The following is a 20,847-nucleotide window of genomic DNA, read 5'->3' as shown; positions in this document are numbered from 1 at the left end:
TTCTTGTACATCTCCATCAAAGTTCTTGGCTGAACAGGTGCATTGTCAATGAGCATTAATATTTTGAAAGGAATCTTTTTTTCTGAGTAGTAGCTCTCAACAGTAGGCTTAAAATATTCAGAAGACCATGTTGTAAACAGATATGCTGTCACCCAGGCCTTTTTGTCTCATTTATAAAGCACAAGTAAAGTCAATTTAGCATAATTCTTGAGGGCCCTAGAATTTTCATAATGGTAAATGAAAATTGGCTTCAACTTAAGGTCGCTGGGTGCATTCACCCCTAATAAGCCTGTCCTTTGAATCTTTGAAGTCAGGCTTTGATTTTTCTCTGGCTAGAAAAGTCTTAGATGGCATCTTCCAATAGAAGGCTATTAAGTCTACATTGATAAACTGCTGATTATTGTAGCCACCTCCATCTACCTTAGCTAGATCTTCTGGTAACATGTTACAGCTTCTCCATCAGCACTCACTTCTTCATCTTGTACTTCTATGTTATGCTTCTTTTCTTAAACCTCGTTTAAGAAACCAAACTCTGCTAGCTTCAAACTTTTCTACAGTTTCCTTACCTCTTTCAACCTTGAGTTAGGGCCTTGCCCCGGATTAGGCTTTGGCTTAAAGGAATGTTGGGGCTGGTTTGATCCTCTATGCAGACCACTAAAACTTTCTCCATATCAGGAATAAGACTGTTTCACTTTCTTATCATTCAAGTATGCAGTAGAATAGCACTTTTAATTTCCTTCAAGAACTTTTTGTTTGTATTCACAATTTGGCTGTTTGGCACAAGACGCCTAACTTTGGCTTATCTGGATTTCTGGCATGCCTTCCTCACTAAGTTTATCATTTCTAGCTTTTGATTTGAAGTGAGAGACGTATGACTCTTCCTTTCACTTGAACACATAGAGGCCATTATAAGGATATTAATTGGCCGAATTTCAATATTGTTGTGTTTCAGGGAATAGGGAGGACCAGCAGAGGGAGAAAGGTGGGGAACAGCTGGTAGGTGGAGCAGTCAGAATACACACAACATCTATAGATTAATGGGCATGGTCTGTGGCACCCTAAAACAATTACAATTGTAACATCAAAGATCAATGATCACAGATCACCATACCAGGTACAATAAAAATGAAAAAGCTTAAAATATTATGAGAATGCCCAAAATGTGACACAGAGACATGAAGTGAGCACATACTGCTGGAAAAATTGCACTAATAGACTTGTTCAACACAGGGTTGCCAAAAACCTTCAATTTGTAAAATAAACAAACAAAAAACACATTTTCTGTGAACTGCAATAAAACAAAGCACAATAAAATGAGGAAAACCAGTGGTCATCTTCCTCCAAAACCTGTTTTTCCATCAGTTGTATCTATTTATGAGAATGACAACATCATCTACTTAATCTAGAAATAACAACCAATTTGATTCTTGTTCTTCCTTCCCCACATCCAATTGATTGTACTCTCTGTTTTCCCTATCTCATGACAACATGGTTGCCTTTCTGTCAATGTAGTTCAAGCTATCATTGCCAGTAGCTTAGAGTATTGTCACAGCCTTCCAACCGGTGCTTCCACTCCAATTTATTTTTTGATACTTACACAAAGGGAATTTCTGCAGATAATAATAGAAGATAACATTAATTGCCTATCATATGCCCAGCACTATACTATGTGCTTCCTGTCTCTTTTTAATAGGCACAGCCACACGGTAAAGTCAGAACTTTTGTTTGTTTTTTTAATTTTGCAGATGAGGCAAAATAGGTTTGGGGAGGTTAAAGAACTTACCTAAGGTCACAGAGATAGCTCAGAAGTGACAACACCGGGAATCCAAGGTTTATCTGGTTTCTAAAAACTCTGTTTGTTTTTTGCTTTCTTTGCTACTAGCCTGTTTGCAATCTTTAATGTCTATCCCTATCCCATCTGCCTTTTCCTTCTCCTTCCCTTCTTCCAACCCATGAGTCCTTCTTTTGGTTTTACTTATTTCCTTAAAGATTTACTTGTTAGTCATTTCAAAGAAGTCTGTCACAGCAGGCTCCTCTTCTTCCACCGTGTCCACATCTGTCCTGAGACCTCTTTCTCTCCACTCTCTCTTCCCAGCTGCTAAGAGAGGCTGGAGAAAGAAATGAATAGACAGGATGACTCCGACCTCTGCAGATGCAGATACACAAAACTCCAAAACTCCCTGCATCAAGCCAAGATGGCGCTACAGAACTCCAGCCTGGGCGACAGAGCGAGACCCCGTCTCAAAAAACCAAACCAAAAGAAAAAACAAAAAAATAAAAACTCCCTGCATCTTTAGCTTTTCTGACTCTCAGGCTTGCTTTACGGTTCTTATATATAATGAACCAATCAAGTACAAAGTGCTTTGTAAAGACAGCTATAAAGCACCCTGCACGTGTAAGGTGCAACTAACTATTCACCTTCCTTTTACATGCTCAGGGCTTCAACTGAGATATTCTGTGAGCAAGAATATTCTGTGTGCGTCCAAGCAGAGAATGGCACATCTGTGTTCAAGATAAAGGGAGAATAGAGCCCTAAATAATATGAAGTTGGCAGGGAAAATCTCTACTTAACATTACTGCCAGAGTCCAGCTTAAAACTTCATTGGGGTTGTGATAAGGCAGTAAGACAGGAAGAAAATGGTATTAACCTAAAAAACCCTCACTTTAAAAATCTCTCTAGGAGGGTTCTCCTCCCCCCAGGTCCCTGAAGTTTTAAGTTTTTGCAAATATCCTCCCTTGTCCCGCCCAGGTCTTGTCCCTTCTAGTCCTGGCCTTCCCCATTCCTGGGAGCCCCCGCCCCTCCGACCCCCGCCGACCCGCGGTGGACTACAACTCCCGGCGTGCTGCGCGCGTCCGGCCGGCTGCACCAGGGCTTTGCGCGTGGCGGCCGCCGAGCTCCGCGCGGGGCAAACCTCCCAGCGCGGCCATGCGGGGAGGTAAGTAATCCGCCTGTGCGGCCAGGGCATGGGAAGGTGCCCGCCCTCTCCTCTCTCCAGGATGGAGGGAAACGAAGAATGCCGCAATGAAAACCGCTCTGCCCTCCCTCATCTTGGCCGTGTCCGGTGCTCCTGCAGCTCGTTGCACCCACGGACGTGGGCTCTCACCGTGGAGTGGAATGGGGGCAGAAGCGTGCCCTGCCCCACGGAGAGCCGGGGCTCGCCTGGGGCTGCTGGCAGTGCTCGGGGAGCGGGACGGGGTGGTGGCACGACTCGGCGGGGTGCCCCGAGAGCGCCACACCTACACCCTCGACTTTCCAAAGACCGGCTTTCCCGGGGAGCCCCCACACTAAACGCCAGCGAACCGTCTCTCCGTGAAAGTCTTAGCCAGAAACTTTCCCCGCTCTGTCCCCAGTGCTACAGAGAGTCGTGTGGCTCTGGGCCGGCGCTGCTGGTCCAAGAGGCAATTGGCGTCTTCTGCCCCTACCGTCCCCTCTCCAGGCCAATTCTCACTTGCCCCTGAGACGCCATTCCCGGCGCGGTGTGGTCGGCCCTGCCCTCGGGCGACTTCAGGCTGGACGCACCTGGGGTCGGATCCCGGGAGGCAGGGCCGGCGGCTCCTTTGGAACCGCGTTGGTTCCCTAGGCGAGTCCTTTCTGCCTGGGGGATGAATGCTGATCTAGAAAAGAAGCCAATCAAAGTCAACAGCTTCCCGCCCTTCCTAACCGCCTCCCCTCTCCCTATCTGAGCCCGTTCCCATGTGGGTCGAAAGTTCTGTTCCAGAATACTGACACCAAAGTTAATTTCAGCATATAATTTGGAGATTTCAAGATCTCCAAAGTTATTTCAGCATATCCCATAATGTGCTGGATCAAAAGGTCTTGTTTGGTTGCCTCTCTCCCTCACCCCCACACACTACATACACAGCCACATATGTACCACACCCACACACAAAGTACACCACATAGTACACACATTACACACACACATTTTATGCTACACACTACACACACTTTTTATCAGCAGAGGATTGATGTCAGTTTGTTGGAGGGAGTGTGTACTAGTGTGTGTATATATATATTTATATTCACAAGTGTCAGTTTACTACCAAAGTTAGAAACTAGCTGGTAAGTGAAACCTCCTGTTGTCATAATTTAGAATGTCTTTGTGGCCCACTTTTTATACCACGGGATTAACTTCCTACAACACTTTCTGAAACTTTACTGTTGTGTAACAGGCAAACTTTTGATCACAGCAGGCCAGATGGGAGGGGATGTCCCTTTGTACATGTAGGAAGAGATGCTTGGAAAATCTTCACAGAATCCTTTCTCCTGTGGCTGTGTCTCAGGAAGAGCTGGGTGTAACTACAGTCCCTTTGCCTTTTCCCCCTCAAGAGTGGAGAGCTGAACATGCTTTTGTTCTGAGCAGCACTGTCAGGAGAACCCCAGCTTCCCAGAACACAGAACTCCCAGTCCAACTCGCTTCCAATTTGGATTTACTGGGAGAACAGTTCAGGAATTTCAGATCAAGTCCAAAAGCATTATGGAATCTGTTAGTGAAAGAGCTCTTTATCTCCGTCAGAGTCCATCATTTTGACATCAGCCGTGGTGAAAGATCCACATGCCTGACCCGTGCTCAAAAACAGTGCTCAAAAATATTTAATTGGTTCCTAGATTACTATTGTTTGCCTTTTCAAGAGAGCAATGGCAAATATTTGAAATCTTTCTCGGCAGTGATCTTTAAGGAAGTTGAAAATTTCTAATATAATTCCTGGAATAAGTAAAGGACCAATTTTTGACCTTGAAATTCAGGTTCCAAATTTAGATCAAAGTTGATCTTCTAATGTCCTAAAAGATTATTTTTAAAAAGGGAGGCAGGCAGCTTTCTCCTCGGATTCTACCTGAATTCTACAGCATATTACAGCAACACATAACTTTTCCAAGATCTTTCTGGGAAACCTGTGTTCTGTGTCCTGTTTTGAGTAGTTTTGTTGACCATCTTGACCTAAAAGTGTACAAATGTTGATTGATGTTTATTTCAATGAAGAGGCAACCATGTATGTTTTCTGTGTATGTGCAGAACATTTATGGGATGAGATTATTACCCTGGAAAAGTGGTTTAAGCCAAGCACAGAAACTGTGAGAATGACCAGGGTAACTTAAACAAAAGATCTTGCCCAGCCTCTCTGCTCCACCTCCCAGTTTTCTGATTTGGTATTTAGGATGATGGCGGGAGAGACTATGAATTTTGGGGTGGGCATAATGTCTTTCTACTCATATGCAACTAATATAGTACTGGGTACTCATAGATGGTAAGTGTTGGTTGAATTTCTTGAATTATGCTTTTTGTGCAACTGGGATAAACAGTTAAAATTAAACCTCCCAGAACTAATTGTTTTCATTTTGTAGAATAAGGTTTTGTTTGTTTCGGTCTGAATTTTTGCTGGCTTCATTTGGCAGGATAAATGCCAAAATAAAAGAATGTGGGCGTTTTCAGGAGATCTGGTCATCTATTTTGCATCCTCTCTGAAATATGTTACTTCCTGCATAATGAAGTAAAAGGATTTGCTGCTGGGCAGTGCTTTCCTTATTCTCACAAAGAGATTACTTAAAAGCCAGCCCTGGGAACTTTGTCCACCAATCTCTATTAGGAAAAAAAGAGTAACATGGAACTGCAGCTTCCAAGTGTTCTCTGGTTATAGCCTATAAGCACTGGGTTCTCACTCTTATTCTTCCCTCTGGGGAGAAAACGAAATAGTTTGAAACATGACATTCATGCTCAGAACAACAGCTAAGACCTATCATGCAGCAACAATGAAGGGGAGGGAGAAAATAAGAAGCTATTGAGAGAGCTTGTTTTTCTTTGTACAAGACAGGTGCAGGGAGAATTCTGCAGGTTTTGGACTCCTGACTCATTCTCTTGCACTAATTGTGCTGAAGGTAGTTAGCAAAAGTGAACAGGCACACTGTAGCTTTAAAAAGTCAGCCATGAACCAGAAGGCAGTTGGTGCAGCTTGTGTGTGATTCCTAACGTCATGTTGGCTGAGAGCCAGCCTGGTTTTATTTCACTGTGTCAAATTGTACCTCCTTATTGAATTCCTTTGCCAGCCTACTTTGTGAAAGAAAACATTGGGGTTTCTTTGGCTGTTCTTGATAAGCCTATAAAAAATGATATTTTTTAGTTGCTTATAGGTAGGTTTTCTTTTTACTCTTCCACAAAAAAAGAAAATAATAGTAATAATAATAAGACAATGTAGTGTGATGTTGCAGAGTATCAGTGTGAGTGTTTTGTTTTGTTTTGTTTTCTGAGATGCTTAGAAAATGGTGAATGTGTAACAGTTTCCAACTGAAGTGAAATCATATTCTGTTAGCATGGAGCAGCAGCACTGTCTTCCTGTCTACTCTGTAACGGTGTGTGAATGTATGCTAATATCTATCTATATATTAAATGTTGGATTTCTCTATCAGTGATCTAAGTGGTTTAGCAACTGGAAGTTTGTGTGTGTGTGTGTGTGTTTCAGGAGTGAAAATTATCCCACACTTATAGTGTTATTGTTAATCATCTACTTCTCTAACAGTGATAAAATCTTGCGAATATACTAAATGATGCACTTGCCATGTCAGAGTAATCCCTAGAGAAGGAGTGCCGAAGTATAAAGTGATTTGAGTGGAAATGTGTTTAATTTATGGCTTCAACTGAATAAGAGCAAACACGTTTCGGGACTGTTTCTTCCGTTTTTTTTTTTTTGTTTTTTTTTTTTTCTTAAAGCAGTTTTGTTCATAGCTTTTTCATTTTGCTAATTGCATATTAATTGTGGAAGGCTTTTAATTTTTCACAGCCCTCATCCTACTAAACAAAAAGACAGAATGATGGATGCTACAGTATCTCCTTAAATGTTTTGATGATTTTTCATAAATCTAATGAGCTACCTACTCTTTCTTACACACACACACACACACACACACCCCAGCACCACCTTTCTGTGCTAAGGGCTATCTGGCATTTTTTGTGAGCTTCCTGCTTTACCACAGCATGGCCATCTCACAGACGGGTTTTTGAGGCTTTCGTTGAGAATGTGAGGTAGGGGAATACTTACTGACAAAAGCTTTAAGTGTCCTTCTGCATTGCAATGAAAAAATCTAGGAGCAAGGGGGAGTGGACAAAAAAAAAACAAATGCAATAAGAAAAAACAAATCACAGCCCATAATGGGAGGAGGGAAGGAAAAGGGGGATTGTTTTTCTCTACTTTGACTCATTTATGAGTTGCAGTGTCTTAAGTGAGAGCTAGGCACCCAGGAGAAGCTGTGCCAGTTCACACAGCACTTGTTTTCAACAAGGATTCAATTTCATTTGCAAATGCTTATTGTCAAGGCAGGGAGTGCCAGTACAGATGAAAGCACCCCAATCCGTCTCCTCCAGTTCTTTAGGTTTAATCACGTCTCTCCAATCGCCGAGGGAACTGGAGATTTAAACAAACATATGTGAACTGGTGTGAAGCTGTAAAAGGGACCATTATGTTTCCGATTCAGAATATATATTCTTCTCTCACTTTCTAAGAATTAAACACAAGCTTTTCTCCCTTATTGATTAGTTGCTGAAGTAAAGGAACCCTGCAGCCTTCCCATGCTATCTGTTGACATGGAAAACAAGGAAAATGGCTCTGTCGGTGTAAAAAAGTAAGTGAAGCTGGCTTCTGAGTTCTGCTTCTGCAAACAACAGAGGGACTTGGTTTCTATTTTCGTACTTCTTGCTTATCTACTACAATATACAGTTCGGAGGTCGCCTTGGTTTGTCTACGTTAGCCAGCAACCTCCCTTCTCTCCCCTACCCCAGTTACCTTTTACCGTATTCCATTTCTAAGACAGAGATGACTCAGACATCAAAATATATATGAAAGGTTTGTGTATCAGGCTTTGGAACAAGGATGGTTGAGGATTTCAGCCCAGCATTCTGTATATTGAAACAAAAACTCCAAGCAGAGACTCTTCCGTAGACAACACAGAATGAGGGCAGAAAATTGAGTTCAAATTTTTTTTTTTTTTTTTTTTTTTGAGATACAATCACCTCTAACTCTGAAAACTAAGAGCTATAGTGCAGGAAGGGAAAAAGCTTCAGTAGGAATATAGAATATAGTTTAACAACTTCTCCGTCCTAATTTTATGAACTGTTTAATGAATGTGAAACATTTCAGTGCATACATGGTGTTTATGTTAATGTCTGTTCTCACATTTGAAACTTGTGTTTCTATGTGTTGTGTAAGAGTTATATACTTGATTCTTTTAAATGGGAACATTCAATTGCATATGTAACATAATATTTTGATATTTATGAGTATATGAAAAAATATATATTCTCACTTAGGAGTTATAGCAAAGCAATAAGTACTTTGATTACAAGGAGAAAGTAAGTTCCAAGAGGGAGTTATCTGCTTCATTTCTCTCCATATCATTTAGTTTAAAATTGACATCAACTTGAGCTTTGGAGGAAACTAATTAAATATAATCCATAGAAGCTGTGATATCTAAATGAGGAAACAGTGTGCTATATGTTTATGAATAGAAGGTATATTTTGCTCCACAGCAAAGTTACATTAAAACTAACGTAATAAAATCTGTTTTTTAAAGTTCTCGGGTAATTTATATATCAGTGCCATACTGCCTTGCTTATTACCATCCCTAAAGTTTGGGGTAGGTAGGTGGAGGAGAAATGAAAGAAACAGATGCTGTTTTATGTATGAGTTAGATCAGTGTTATCCAACAGTACTTTCAACAATGATGGAAATGTTCTGTATTTGTGCTGAAATGGTAGCCACTAGCCACATGTGGCCACTAAGAACATGAAATGTGACTAGTATAAGAAACTGAACTTTTATTTTTTACTTAATTGTAATTAGTTTTAAAATTAACAGCTTTACTGAAGTATAATCCTTGCATAATAAATTGCATGTGTGTAAAGTAAGTTTTGATATTTTTATCCCCTCTTGAAACTACTGCCACAATTAAGATAATGAATATTTCCATCACTTCCAAAATTTCCTTATGACCTTTTGTAATCTCTCCCTCCTGTCCTTTTCTGCCCCCATATCCCCTGGCAACCACTGTTACGCTGTCATTATAAATTAGTTTCCTTCTTCTAGAATTTTATATAAATGAATGTGTACACACCCCCCCACACACACACACATATAGTTTCTGTCACTCAGCATAATTAATTTGGGATTTATCCATGTTATCGTATATATCAATACATCATTACTTTTTAATTACTCAGTAATATTTCATTGTTTGGATCTATAACAGTTTGTTTACTACCATCCAAATGATGATAGACGTTTGGTTTGTTTCTATTTCTTAGGTATTATAAATAAAGCTGCTTTGATCATTTGTGTACAGGTCTCTGTTTGGACATATGCTTTATTTCTCTTTCATAATTACTTAGGAATGGAACTGGCTGGGCTCTATGGTGGGTGTCTGTTTAACTTTTTAAGAAACTGCCAAACTGTTTTCTAAACTAGTTGTCCCATTTTCATTCTCACCAGCAGCGGGTGTCGTGTTCCAGTTGTTCCACATCCTCGTGAGCTTAGTGTGATCAATCACTTTCATATTAGATATTATATCAGGTGTTTTATGTTTTAATTTTTATTTCCCTAATGACTAATGATGTTGGGCGTCTTTTCCTGTGTTTATTTGCCATTCATATATCTTCCTAGATGAAGTATTGTTCAAATCTTTTGCCCATATTTGTATTGGGCTAGTTTTTTCATATTTATTGTATAGAGAGTTTTTATATATTATGAATGTGTCCTTCATCATATATACTATTTGAAAATATTTTCTTTAAGCATGTGACCTGTCATTTCATTCTCTCCATAGTATCTTTCAAAGTATCAAAGTTTTTAAATTTTAATGAAGTCTAGTTTATCAATTTTCTTCTTTTATGGATAGTGCTTTTGGTGTCATATTTAAGAATTCTTGGCCTAATGCAAGGTTACAGTTATTTTCTCCTAGGTTTTCTTTTAGAAGTTTCACAATTTTAGGTTTCAGGGTTTAGGACTATGATTTTTGAGTTAATTTTTGTTTGTGGTGTGAGATAAGGGTTTGAAGTGTTGAAGAGCTTTGTGTGGTGGTGGTAGTGGTGCTATGGATATCCAGTCTTCCCACCTCTGTTCAAACACTTCTGCAACTTTGTTGAAAAATTATTGATCATATATGTGCAGGCTTATTTCTGGACTCTGTATTCTATTCCATTGATCTTTTTGCATATATTTATGCCAATACAACACTGTTTTGATAAATGTAACTTGAAATCAGGTAGTGTTAGCCATCCAACTTTGTTCTTTTTCAAGGGTGTTTTGCCTCTGTACATTTCAATATGAATTTTAGAATTAGCTTGTCAGTTTCCACCAATTTTTTTTTTGAAAATCTGTTGACATTTTGATTGGCATTGCATTGAATTATATATCAATTTGGAGAGAGTTGGTATTTTAACAATATTGTGTCTTCCAACAAATGAACACAGTATTTTTCTCCATTTGCTTAGGTCTTCTTTAATTTCTCTCAACAATATTGTGTAGATTTCACTGTGAAGATCTTGCACCTTTTTGCCAGATGCATCCCTAACATTTCATGTTTTTGATGCTATTTTAAGTGATACTGCTTTTCTAATTTGAATTTTCAATTATCTTAACATATACAAATACAATTGATTTTTTATATTGATCTTATATGCCACAACCTTACTAAACTCACTTATTACTACTAGTAGCTTTTTAGTAGATTACACCACATTTTGTAACATAGACAATTATGTCTTATGTCTTGTGAATAAAGACAGTTTTACTTCCTCCTTCCCAATCTGAATGCCTTGTATTTCTTTCTCCTACTTTATTACACTGACTAGAATCTGCAGTGAAAAGCTGAAAAAAGTGGTGAGCTGGGTATGGTGGTTCACACCTATAATCCCAGTACTTTGGGAGGCCAAAGTGGGCAGATCACACATTCTGAGACGGAAGAGTAAGTGAATCTTATATTTAATTTTATATTCAGGGTCTTCAATAGTAATAACCAATAAATCAGTAAGAAAAGCGCAAACAGAAAAATACCAAAGAAAAATGGCCAAAACGTGAGCAAACGTTTCACAGAAGAGGAAATATATATGGCCAATTAACATATGAAGAGATGTTTAGTACCACTAGTGACAAAAAAATGCAAATTAAGATCATAATGACGTACCCATTAACTTGGCAAAAGTTTTAAAACGAGGCAATTCTAATCATTAGTGAAGATATGGATAGGATACAATGCTAGTAGGAATATTAACTGATAGGGCAGCTTTGCAGAACAGTTTGGTACTTTTTCTAGTGTTAAACAGTGGAATATTTTATACATTAATAATTCAGTTTCTGGATATATGTATCAGTCAGTGCTGTCCAACAGAAATAAAATCTGAGCCCCATATGTAATTTTCAGTTTCCTAGTGGCCACATTTAAATAGGTAAAATACATTTTAATAATATATTTTATTTAACTCATTATATCACTTTAACATGTAATCAACATGACATTATCAATGAAATATTTTACATTTTTGCACTAAATTTCCTAAATCTGTTGTGTACTTTACACTTAGAGCAGGGGGCTACAAACTTTTGGCTTCTCTGGGCCACACTGGAAGAAGAATTGTCTTTGGCCACAGATGAAATACACTACCACTAACAATAACTGAGGAGGACAAAAAAATCTCATAATGTTTTAAGAAAGTTTGCGAATTTGTGTTGGGCCACAGTCAAAGCCATCCTAGGCCACATGGAACCCGTGGGCCACAGGTTGGACAAGCTTGACTTACAGTATCTCTCATTTTGGACATAAACATTTCATTGGACATATTTAATCTGCATTTATATTTCCTAAAATTTACAGTTCAAAAGGTAGGATCACATACCCAAATAATTCCAAACATATTTAAAAGTTTTCCAAAAACTGAATTATGTGAGAAATTATTTTCTTACAATATTTACATCCACATTGACACAACTGATTTGTCTTGATTTGACTTTGAAGCAAAAGCATATTGATTTCAAAACTATGTCTGTTCAAGTTAAATCAATTTACTAACACACGTCAGTATTACCAACATTGAATTCAAAGAGGTTTTGCATAAATTGATAAGCAACAATAATCTTATCAATTTAAATAAATCTGCAAATTTTCTTGAAGTTTATTCATGTTAGAAAATGTATGAAATTATTATTGTATATTGTATTGCACTCTGAAAAGCTGCAATTTTAGCCTAAAATTTTGTTCCTCTTTAGCTAGATCACAAATCAGCTTTTCATTTCCTTGGAACTTCAAATTTAGCTGTTTCATATGCAGTGTGATATCAAAGTTACTCAGTCGTTTTTGTCTTTAATTTTTGAATATTTGGCCAGGCGCGGTGGCCCATACCTGTAATCCCAGCACTTTGGGAGGCCAAGGCAGGCAGATCACTTGAGGTCAGGAGTTCGAGGCCAGCCTGGCCAACATGGTGAAGCGCCATCTCTACTAAAAATACAAAAATTAGCCAGGCATGATGGTGGGCACCTGCAATCCCAGCTACTTGGGAGGCTGAGGTAGAATTGCTTGAACCCAGGAGGCAGAGGTTACATTGAGCTGAGATCGTGCCACTGCACTCCAGCCTGGGCAACAGAGCAAGACTGCCTAAAATAATAATAATAATAACAACAATAATATTTGACAAGCATTCCTTTTGTTTCAGTAAAATCTTGAACAGTAGAGCAAATCTTTGTGAATCTTTTCTATTAGTCAACAAGCATTGGCAAAGAACACAGATTATTACATTCATTGTCTTCTATTTCTTTTAACAGTTGCATTAACAGGCATTGATCCATAGCATTTGCAAATATATGCTGAACAATTCAACAGTAGTATCTGTAACACTTTTCAAGAGTCTGCTTCAGAAAATGAAACATAGATATCATACAGTGGAATGAAGCAGTAAGAAAACATCAGTCTTTTGTTTTAAAATTACAATAAATTCCAATTTTTAAAATTCAGATTTTTTAAAAAACTAGCATTGCTGGAGCACCATCCATCTGGATAGAATTTGATTTTTGTATATCTAGCTAAAATTCTTTGACAGAGATAAAAGATTCAAAAATATCTAAACCATGAATTTAGTTTTTCAAGTTGTAAATTGACGTTCCTTTATAAATTAGGAAGTCTTCTGAGATGCAGCATACCTCAAGGATTAATTAGGCAGTGTCTTTATGTTGTACTTTCATCTAAAACTAAAGTTTTAATGGCTTTTTACATTTTGAATCGGTTGGTCTTAGGTTTGGTTAGAAAGACCTTGTATTCTTCAGGCAATTGTTTGGTTGCTTGATTGGAAAATCTTTTACATTTTGTGATAATACCTGTTGAGTCTTTTCTGATAATATTCTAGCAAAATTTCTGTAACTGAAATAACCATATGTCCACTGAAAAATTGTTTGTCTATGTAAAGATCCAAGCCATTTATAGCTAAACAAAGTCATAAGCTCAGATTCTGTTTTAAATCATATTATCTTTACCTTTTTTTACACGACAAACAGCATTTTCTTTCTCTTGCTATCTTCTAACAAATTGCAATTGCTATTCATCATGAAATTTCCAACATACCTTCTTTCGGTCCCTTTTTTCTTTATTGTATGTTACTAGTTTCTGCATCTCCTCTCAATTCTGCTTTCTTTTTAGATTTTAAAATTTAACTGTGCTTATTTTTAACTAAAAATATTTAATTATATAATAATTAAAATAATAATAATAATTTCAATTTAATTACCAGTTACAATATAGAAATATACATAACTCCTGCTGTCCATAAGCATTCAGCAAACACATTACAGTGTTACCTGGGTGAATAGGAAAAAATTAATTTGAACTGAATCAATCTCTGATACCAATCAAACAGGGGATGTACTACCAGAAAGGACACATGCACCCACCATGAGAACTTCAACCATAGTACCCTATAGGATGGAACAGTTCAATTAAAATGTAGGCAAAACAATGGAATTGTGTTTAACATAAACATATTTTGTACCACTTCAAGTTTTTACATTTAAACTAAATTAAATTTAAAACTTAGTTCCTCAATCACATTTTAAATGCTCAGTAGCCACATGGGACTAGCTGCTATCATATTGAAAAGCACAGGTGTATACCCAGACTAAATTCTTGCATCAGGGGAAAGGTTATATGAACATGAGGTTGAGGGTGATGATTCACTCAGGTGGGGAGAGCATGAATGGGGAGCTCTGAATCATGTAGATAGATGTGATTATTATTAAGATTCCAGATTGTATTTTGCCTAGTAAGTCCATGAGTATTTATTTCATTTTTTAAAATAGCTACCTAAATAACTAAGATGGAGCCATCTGAATAGTTGAGATATCCTTTTTGGCAGTTTTTGTACACATACTGTATGTATCCACATGTACACATAATTCAAGAATATATACATATATTCCCATGCACTAGGAATGTACACGTATATGGGAGCACACACAAAAATGTATACATATATTCAAAACACACATACAAATAGGCTTTTATCGAACAAATGGGATCATAGTATTCTCTTTTTGTGGATTTCAGATACACAGATTTGGGATTAATTATAAACGTTGGTTCATGACACACTCTTATCATTGATCTATGTTTGGCCATGTTAGATTCATGTTAGAATTTAGACTAAAAATTTTTTAATCCATGTATTTAACGTGTATCTGTTCAAATCATGAGAATTCAATTTTTTTTTTCCCATTTGCTTAGTCTTTCTCCCTTTTTCAGATGAAAAATATCTTTTTCCCCCTTTTTCATTTTATCCTAGGATGGGAGAAGGAATCGATGTTTCCACATGACACATGCATGTAGTAAGTTCCTTTTCAACAGGAAGCAGTTTATTTCCCTACCACCACCATGCCCCCAAGCCCCTCAGTGGAGAAGACCTACTGCAGTAGAAAGTTCCCAGTGATGAAGCTTAGCAAGGACTTTCAAAGCAAGCCATTTCTTATTAAAGCCACTTCTTTTCTTGCACATGCGTCTTCACCATATTCCTCTGCCTTTGTGTTCACTGTGTTGTTTCATTTTGAAGCAAAGGCATTTAAAAAAAATTTTAGAACTAACATTCCTGTCATAATTAGTAATATGATGCTTTTTTTTCTTGGTAATGAATGTTGTAAGGCTTTGAACTAACTGTGAAATAATTACTTTTGAAATAGCCCTCTCTGAAACCTAACTGTATACCTGTTAAGCTGTGTATTATGTTAAAGAAATTACCATTTTTGCTCGTGTGAATTAGATGATTAGAAAGTGAATGACAGAACTAAAATATTAAGGTAGACTTAGAAATTACTATGGTATTGCTAGAGTTTCAAAACTCTGACTTCATTGTAGAGTTAAAAGAACTTGTATAAAACATTGTAGAAAAGAGAACTTTTCATATAACAATAATAAAACAACAGCTACTATTAGCTCATTAAAAAAACGTCCCACCATGCATACATGTACAGCAATCTACAGGTCAGTCAGGTCTGCATCTCCATGGGAAGCAGTCACATCCAGAAATGAATAAAAAACCTCACAGGTCCTTGATTGTTTGCCCGGAAGCCTGGTCTGGCTTCTCATGAAAAAAGGAATGGGAAACCGACTGAAGTAACTATGTGCCTGATCACTGACTTCAGCATTTGTTTATTTACTCCTAAGCCTATCCTCTTGTAGTATAGAGCATAAATAATTATCAAGCCTCAGATGTATCTTCTTTGAAAGCAGTGAGGGGATTTTATTCAGCTTGCTAGGTAGTTTCTGCGTGATCTCTCCATCAGGCACACTTTCGTCTGTTCTGTCCACTCTTCCCAGTCCCCACAACCTCACTGCCTTGACCCTACCTGAATGTGCGATGGTTCCTGGAATGCTCTTCTTCCCAAAAAACAGCAATGTGGAAAGGGGTGGGGGTGGGGTGGGGGTGCAGCTGTGATCATGATGGTAAGATGTTGTATCCTAAAAGCCAGGGAAAGTATTAACTCCCAAGACATTGTAAGTGTCTAGTTATTAAATATCTCTTAACAGTCTGTCAGAAAATGAAAAGAAAGAAGCAAACTGAGCCAATAATTCAAACCTGAAAAGTGACCTTTCTAGCCAGGATCTGATGTTGTAAACCCTTTTCCAGATGCATATGATAAGATAAGTTAGAGTGTGCTATGGTTCTTCCCTCCCTCCCTCCCTTCCTTCCTTCCTTCCATCCTTTCTCTCTCGCTCGCTTTCTTTTTCTTTCCTTCCTTCTTTCTTTTTTTTCACTGTCTTTTTTAATGTGGTAAGAACATTTACTATGGGGTTCTACACTCTTAACAGATTTTTAAGTCTACGATACAGTATTATTATCTGTAGGCACAATGTTGTACAGCAGATCTCTAAAACGTATCCATCTTCCAGGCAGAAGTTTTATACCTGTTGATTATCAACATCCCCTTTCCCCCTTCCCTTAGCCTCTGCCAACCACCATTCTATTCTTTGCTTCTATGAGTTTATTTTAGATACCTCATATAAGTGAAATCATGCAATATTTTGCCTTCTTTGACTTGGTTATTTCACTTAATGTTCTCAAGGTTCATTCATTTTGTTGAAAATGTAAGGATTTCCTTCTTTTTTAAGGTTAAATAGTATGCCATTGTAAGTATGTACAGCATTTCTTTTTTGAGGTGGGTCTCCCTATGTTGCTCAGGCTGGTCTCAAATTCCTGATTCAAGGGATCTTCTCATTTCAGCCTCCCAAGTAGTTGGAATTATTGGCATGAGCCACCAAGCCCAGCTATTACACTGTATTTTTCAAATTCATTTATCTGTCAATGGACATTTCAGTTGTTTCCGTATCTTGGTGAATAGCGCTGCAGTGAATATGGGAGTGCTAATATCTCTTTGAGTTCCTGATTGCAATTCCTTTGGATAAATACTCTGAAGTGGGTTGCTAGATCACCTAGTAGTTCAATATTTAATTTCTTGAGGAATCTACAGTTCCGTAGCAGCTTCCCCATTCTGCATTTCTACCTTTTCTACCAACAGTATGCAAAGGTTATGATTTATTCACATCCTTGCCAACATTTGTCATTGTTGTTTTGATAATAGTATCCTAAGAGGTGTGAGATGATATCTCATTGTTGCATTGATTTGCATTTCCTTGATGATTGGTGATTTTGAACCTCTTTTCGTATATGTACATATTGGCTGTTTGTGTTTCTTCTTTTGAGAGATATCTATTATGACCTTTAACCATTTTTTCAAATTGGGTTATTAGTTTTTTTGCTATAGAATTGTAAGAATTCCTTACATATTTTAGAAAGTAACCTCTTATCAGATACATAGTTTGCAAGTATTTTCTCTCATTTCATAGGTTTCCTTTTTACACTATTATTTCCCTGGCTGTATAGAAGCTTTTTAGTTTTATATAGCGCTGCTTGTCTATTTTTGCTTTTGTTGCCTATGCTTTTGGTGTCATATCCATGAAACTATTGCCAAACTAATGTCTTGAAGTTTTCCACCTGTGTTTTCTTTTAGATATTTTACAGTTTCAAGTCTTATGTTTAAGTCTTTAATCCATCTTGAGTTGATATTTTGTGTATGGTAAAATATAATCCAATTTTATTCTTTTGCATGTGGATATCCAGTTTCCCCAAAACCATTAGTTGAAGAGACTCTCCCTTCCCCATTTTGTATTCTCGGCATTCCAGTCAAAGATGATTTGACCATATATCCATGGATGTATTTCTGGGCTCTCTGTTCTGTTCCATTAATCTACATGTCAATCTTTACGCCATTGTCATACTGTTTAAATCACTGTTGCTTTGTAATATATTTTGAAATCAGAAAGTGTGTTGCCTCCAACCTTGTTCTTTTTCAAGATTGTTTTGGCTATTCAAGATCTTTTCTGGTTCGATATGGATGTTAGAATTTTTTTTCTATTTCTGTAAAAATATCATTAGGATTTTGATGGGGATTGCATTGAATCTGTGGATTGCTTTGGGTCATATGTAAATTATAATAATATTAAATCTTCCATCCATGAACTTGAGATGTCTTTACATTTGTTTATGTCTCCTTTAATTACTTTCATCAATGTCTCCTAGTTTTTAGTACGAATGTCTTTCACTTCCTTAGTTAAGACTATTCCTAAGTATGATGTAATTGTAATTGGTATTGTTTTCCCAATTTCTTTTGCAGATAGTTAATTATCATTGTATAGACATGCAACTGATTTTTGTATGTTGATTTTTGTATCCTGCAACTTTGCTGAATTTGTTTATTCATTCTCACAGGTTTTTTTTTGTGGAGTCTTTAGGGTTTTCTCTATTTAAGATCATATAATCTGTAAATGTAAGGACAGTTTTACTTCTTTCTTTTCGATTTGGTGGCTATTTATTTCTTTGTCTTGCCTAATTGCTCTGGCTAGGATTTCCAATCCTATGTTGAATAAAAGTGGCAAGAATGGGCATCCTTGCCTAGTTCCTGATCTTCATAGAAAAGTTTTCAGTTTTTCACCTTTGAGTATGATGTTAACTATAGCCTTTTCATAGATAGCCTTTATTAGGTTAAGGTAATTTCCCTCTATCACTACTTTGTTGAGATTTTTTTTTTTAACATGAAAGGATTTTGAATTTTATCAAACACTTTTTTATCTTAGATGATCGTGTGATTTTTATCCTTCATTCTGTAAATGTGATATGTCACATTAATTGATTTTCGTATGTTGTGCCATCCTAGGAATAAATCCCACTAGGTCATGGCAAATGATCTTTTTAACGTACTGTTGAATTCTGTTTCCTGGTATTTTGTTGAGGATTTTTACATCTATATTTAATCAGGGATATTGGCCTATAATTTTCTTTTTTTCTGTGTCTTTATCTGGCTTGGTAGGAGGGTAATACCGGCCTCATAAAAAAAAGTTCAGAAATGTTCCCTCCTCTTCAGTTATTTGGAAAAATTTGAGGATTGGCATTCATTCTTCCTTAAATGTTTGGTAAAATTCTCCAATGAAGCCGTCTAATCCTGGGCTTTTCTTTTATGGAAGGTTTTATACTACTGATTTAATCTCCTTACAGATAGATCTGCTTGGATTTTCTATTTCTTCATGATTCAGGCTGGTGGGTTGTATGCTTCCAGGGACCTATTTCTTCTAGGTTATCCAGTTTGTAGACCTATAATTGTTTATAGTAGTCTATATGACCTTTTTCATTTCTGTAGCATCAGTTGTAATGTCTTTTCATTTCTGGTTTTATTTATTTGAGTCTTCACTCTCTTTTTCTCTTAGCCTAGCTAAAGGTTTGTCAGTTTTGTTTATCTTTTCAAAAGCCCGAGTCTGAGTTGATTTTTTCTTACTGTTTTTCTATTCTCTATTTTACTTCTTTGTCTAATTTCTTTAGGTAGAAAGTTTAGGTTGTTTGATATCTTTCTTTTTTTAATGTAGGTATTTGTGACTAGAAACTTCCCTCTTAATACTGCTTCTGTTTCATTTCATAAGCTTTGATATATTGTGTTTTTGTTTTTATTTGTCTCAAGATATGTTCCAATTTCACTTTTCATTTATTTGACCTATTGGTTATTCAAAAGTGTGTTGTTTAATTTTCATGTATTTGTGAATTTTTCAATTTTCCTTCTGCCATTGATTTCTAGTTTCATTCCATTGCAGCCAAAAAAGATATTTTGTATGATTTCATTAATTATATATTTGTTAAAAATTGTTTTGTAACCTAATATGTGATCTATACTGGAGAATATTCCATGTATGCTTGAAAAGAAATGTATATTCTGCAGTTGTTGGGTTGAATGTTCTGTATATGTCTGTTAGGGTCACTTGGTCTACAGTGTTGTTCAAATTCACTGTTTCTTTGTTGAATGTTTTCTTGAATATTGATAATATATGGGAATTAATAATGATACTTGTAAATGGCACTATTTTATTTTTCTTACTGAAGGTAAAATTCATTCCTTGATATGTTATAGTTATCTGTTCATTCTGATATATGGTCTTATGATAAATAAGTCTTTGATTATTCCCTTCGATTAAATGATAATGGGTTAAGAATTGAGTCTGTTTATTATTTTGAGTTATACTATTTTTTCCATTGTAAATACCTGCCTTGAAGTGTACATTTCAAAAGAGTAAAATACATAAAACTATAGAGTCAGTTAAGCATATTAAGACATCATATTTTAAATGTGAAAACAAAAGGAGTTTCAATCAATGCCAGCAGAATTCACAGACATTGACTATATATCTTTTATACATTGTCAGCCCTCAAGGACTGCTGTTTTTTTTATATAGTTTCTGTCTTGCTGCTGAGATCCCTACAGAAGAAAAACCAAGTTTGTCTAAGCAATGAAGCCACACCCAAATCCTTTGGAACAAAGACCATTGTGCTGTGGCTCAGAGCAGGGAGGAAAAGTTCTTCAGGTAGTCTCTAGACTGTTGTGTTTAGTATTAATGATTAGGATATGAAATGTTTATGTTTGTGTTTGGCATGAATTGTATCTGATAGTGAATAAAAATTACTCATTGAGTCTGCTTGAAAGCAGTGTTCTTGGCCAGGCACGATGGCTCACACCTGTAACCCCAGCACTTTGGGAGGCCAAGGCAGGTGGATCTGAGATCAGGAGATCAAGACCACCCTGGCCAACATGGTGAAACCCTGTGTCTACTAATAATACAAAAATTAGCCAGATGTGGTGGCATGCACCTGTAGTCCCAGCTACTTGGGAGGCTGAGGCAGGAGAATCGCTTGAACCTGGGAGGCGGAGGTTGCAACAAGCTGAGATCCCACCACTTCACTCCAGCCTGGGTGACAGAAAAAAAAAAAAGGAGTGTTCTTATTTACACTAGGGGAT

At 37.0% G+C, this 20,847-nt stretch overlaps 1 protein-coding gene across 6 annotated transcripts in view; it reads left to right on the top strand.

Annotated features, from left to right (window-relative positions):
• Positions 1 to 2,740: 2,740 nt before the first annotated feature.
• The window catches only part of SAMD13 (sterile alpha motif domain containing 13), a 49,308-nt gene continuing 31,201 nt past the window's right edge, over positions 2,741 to 20,847 (top strand). The window contains exons 1-2 of one of the 6 annotated variants that reach the window (XM_011956125.1): positions 2,741 to 2,936; positions 7,528 to 7,612. In XM_011956125.1, coding sequence (XP_011811515.1) covers positions 2,927 to 2,936; positions 7,528 to 7,612 — 95 coding nt within the window. In that variant the 5' untranslated portion in view covers positions 2,741 to 2,926. Of the gene's footprint in view, positions 2,937 to 3,980; positions 3,994 to 5,931; positions 6,347 to 6,976; positions 7,017 to 7,357; positions 7,426 to 7,527; positions 7,613 to 20,847 lie in introns of those variants that run through there. The other 5 variants (XM_011956131.1, XM_011956127.1, XM_011956129.1 and 2 more) reach the window with 5 other exon arrangements.

This window comes from Colobus angolensis, unplaced genomic scaffold (assembly GCF_000951035.1).
Source record: "Colobus angolensis palliatus isolate OR3802 unplaced genomic scaffold, Cang.pa_1.0 Scaffold41, whole genome shotgun sequence".
Lineage (NCBI taxonomy): Eukaryota > Metazoa > Chordata > Mammalia > Primates > Cercopithecidae > Colobus > Colobus angolensis.
The sequence above is the reverse complement of the archived record's forward strand: the minus strand, read 5'-3'. Positions and strand labels throughout refer to the sequence as shown.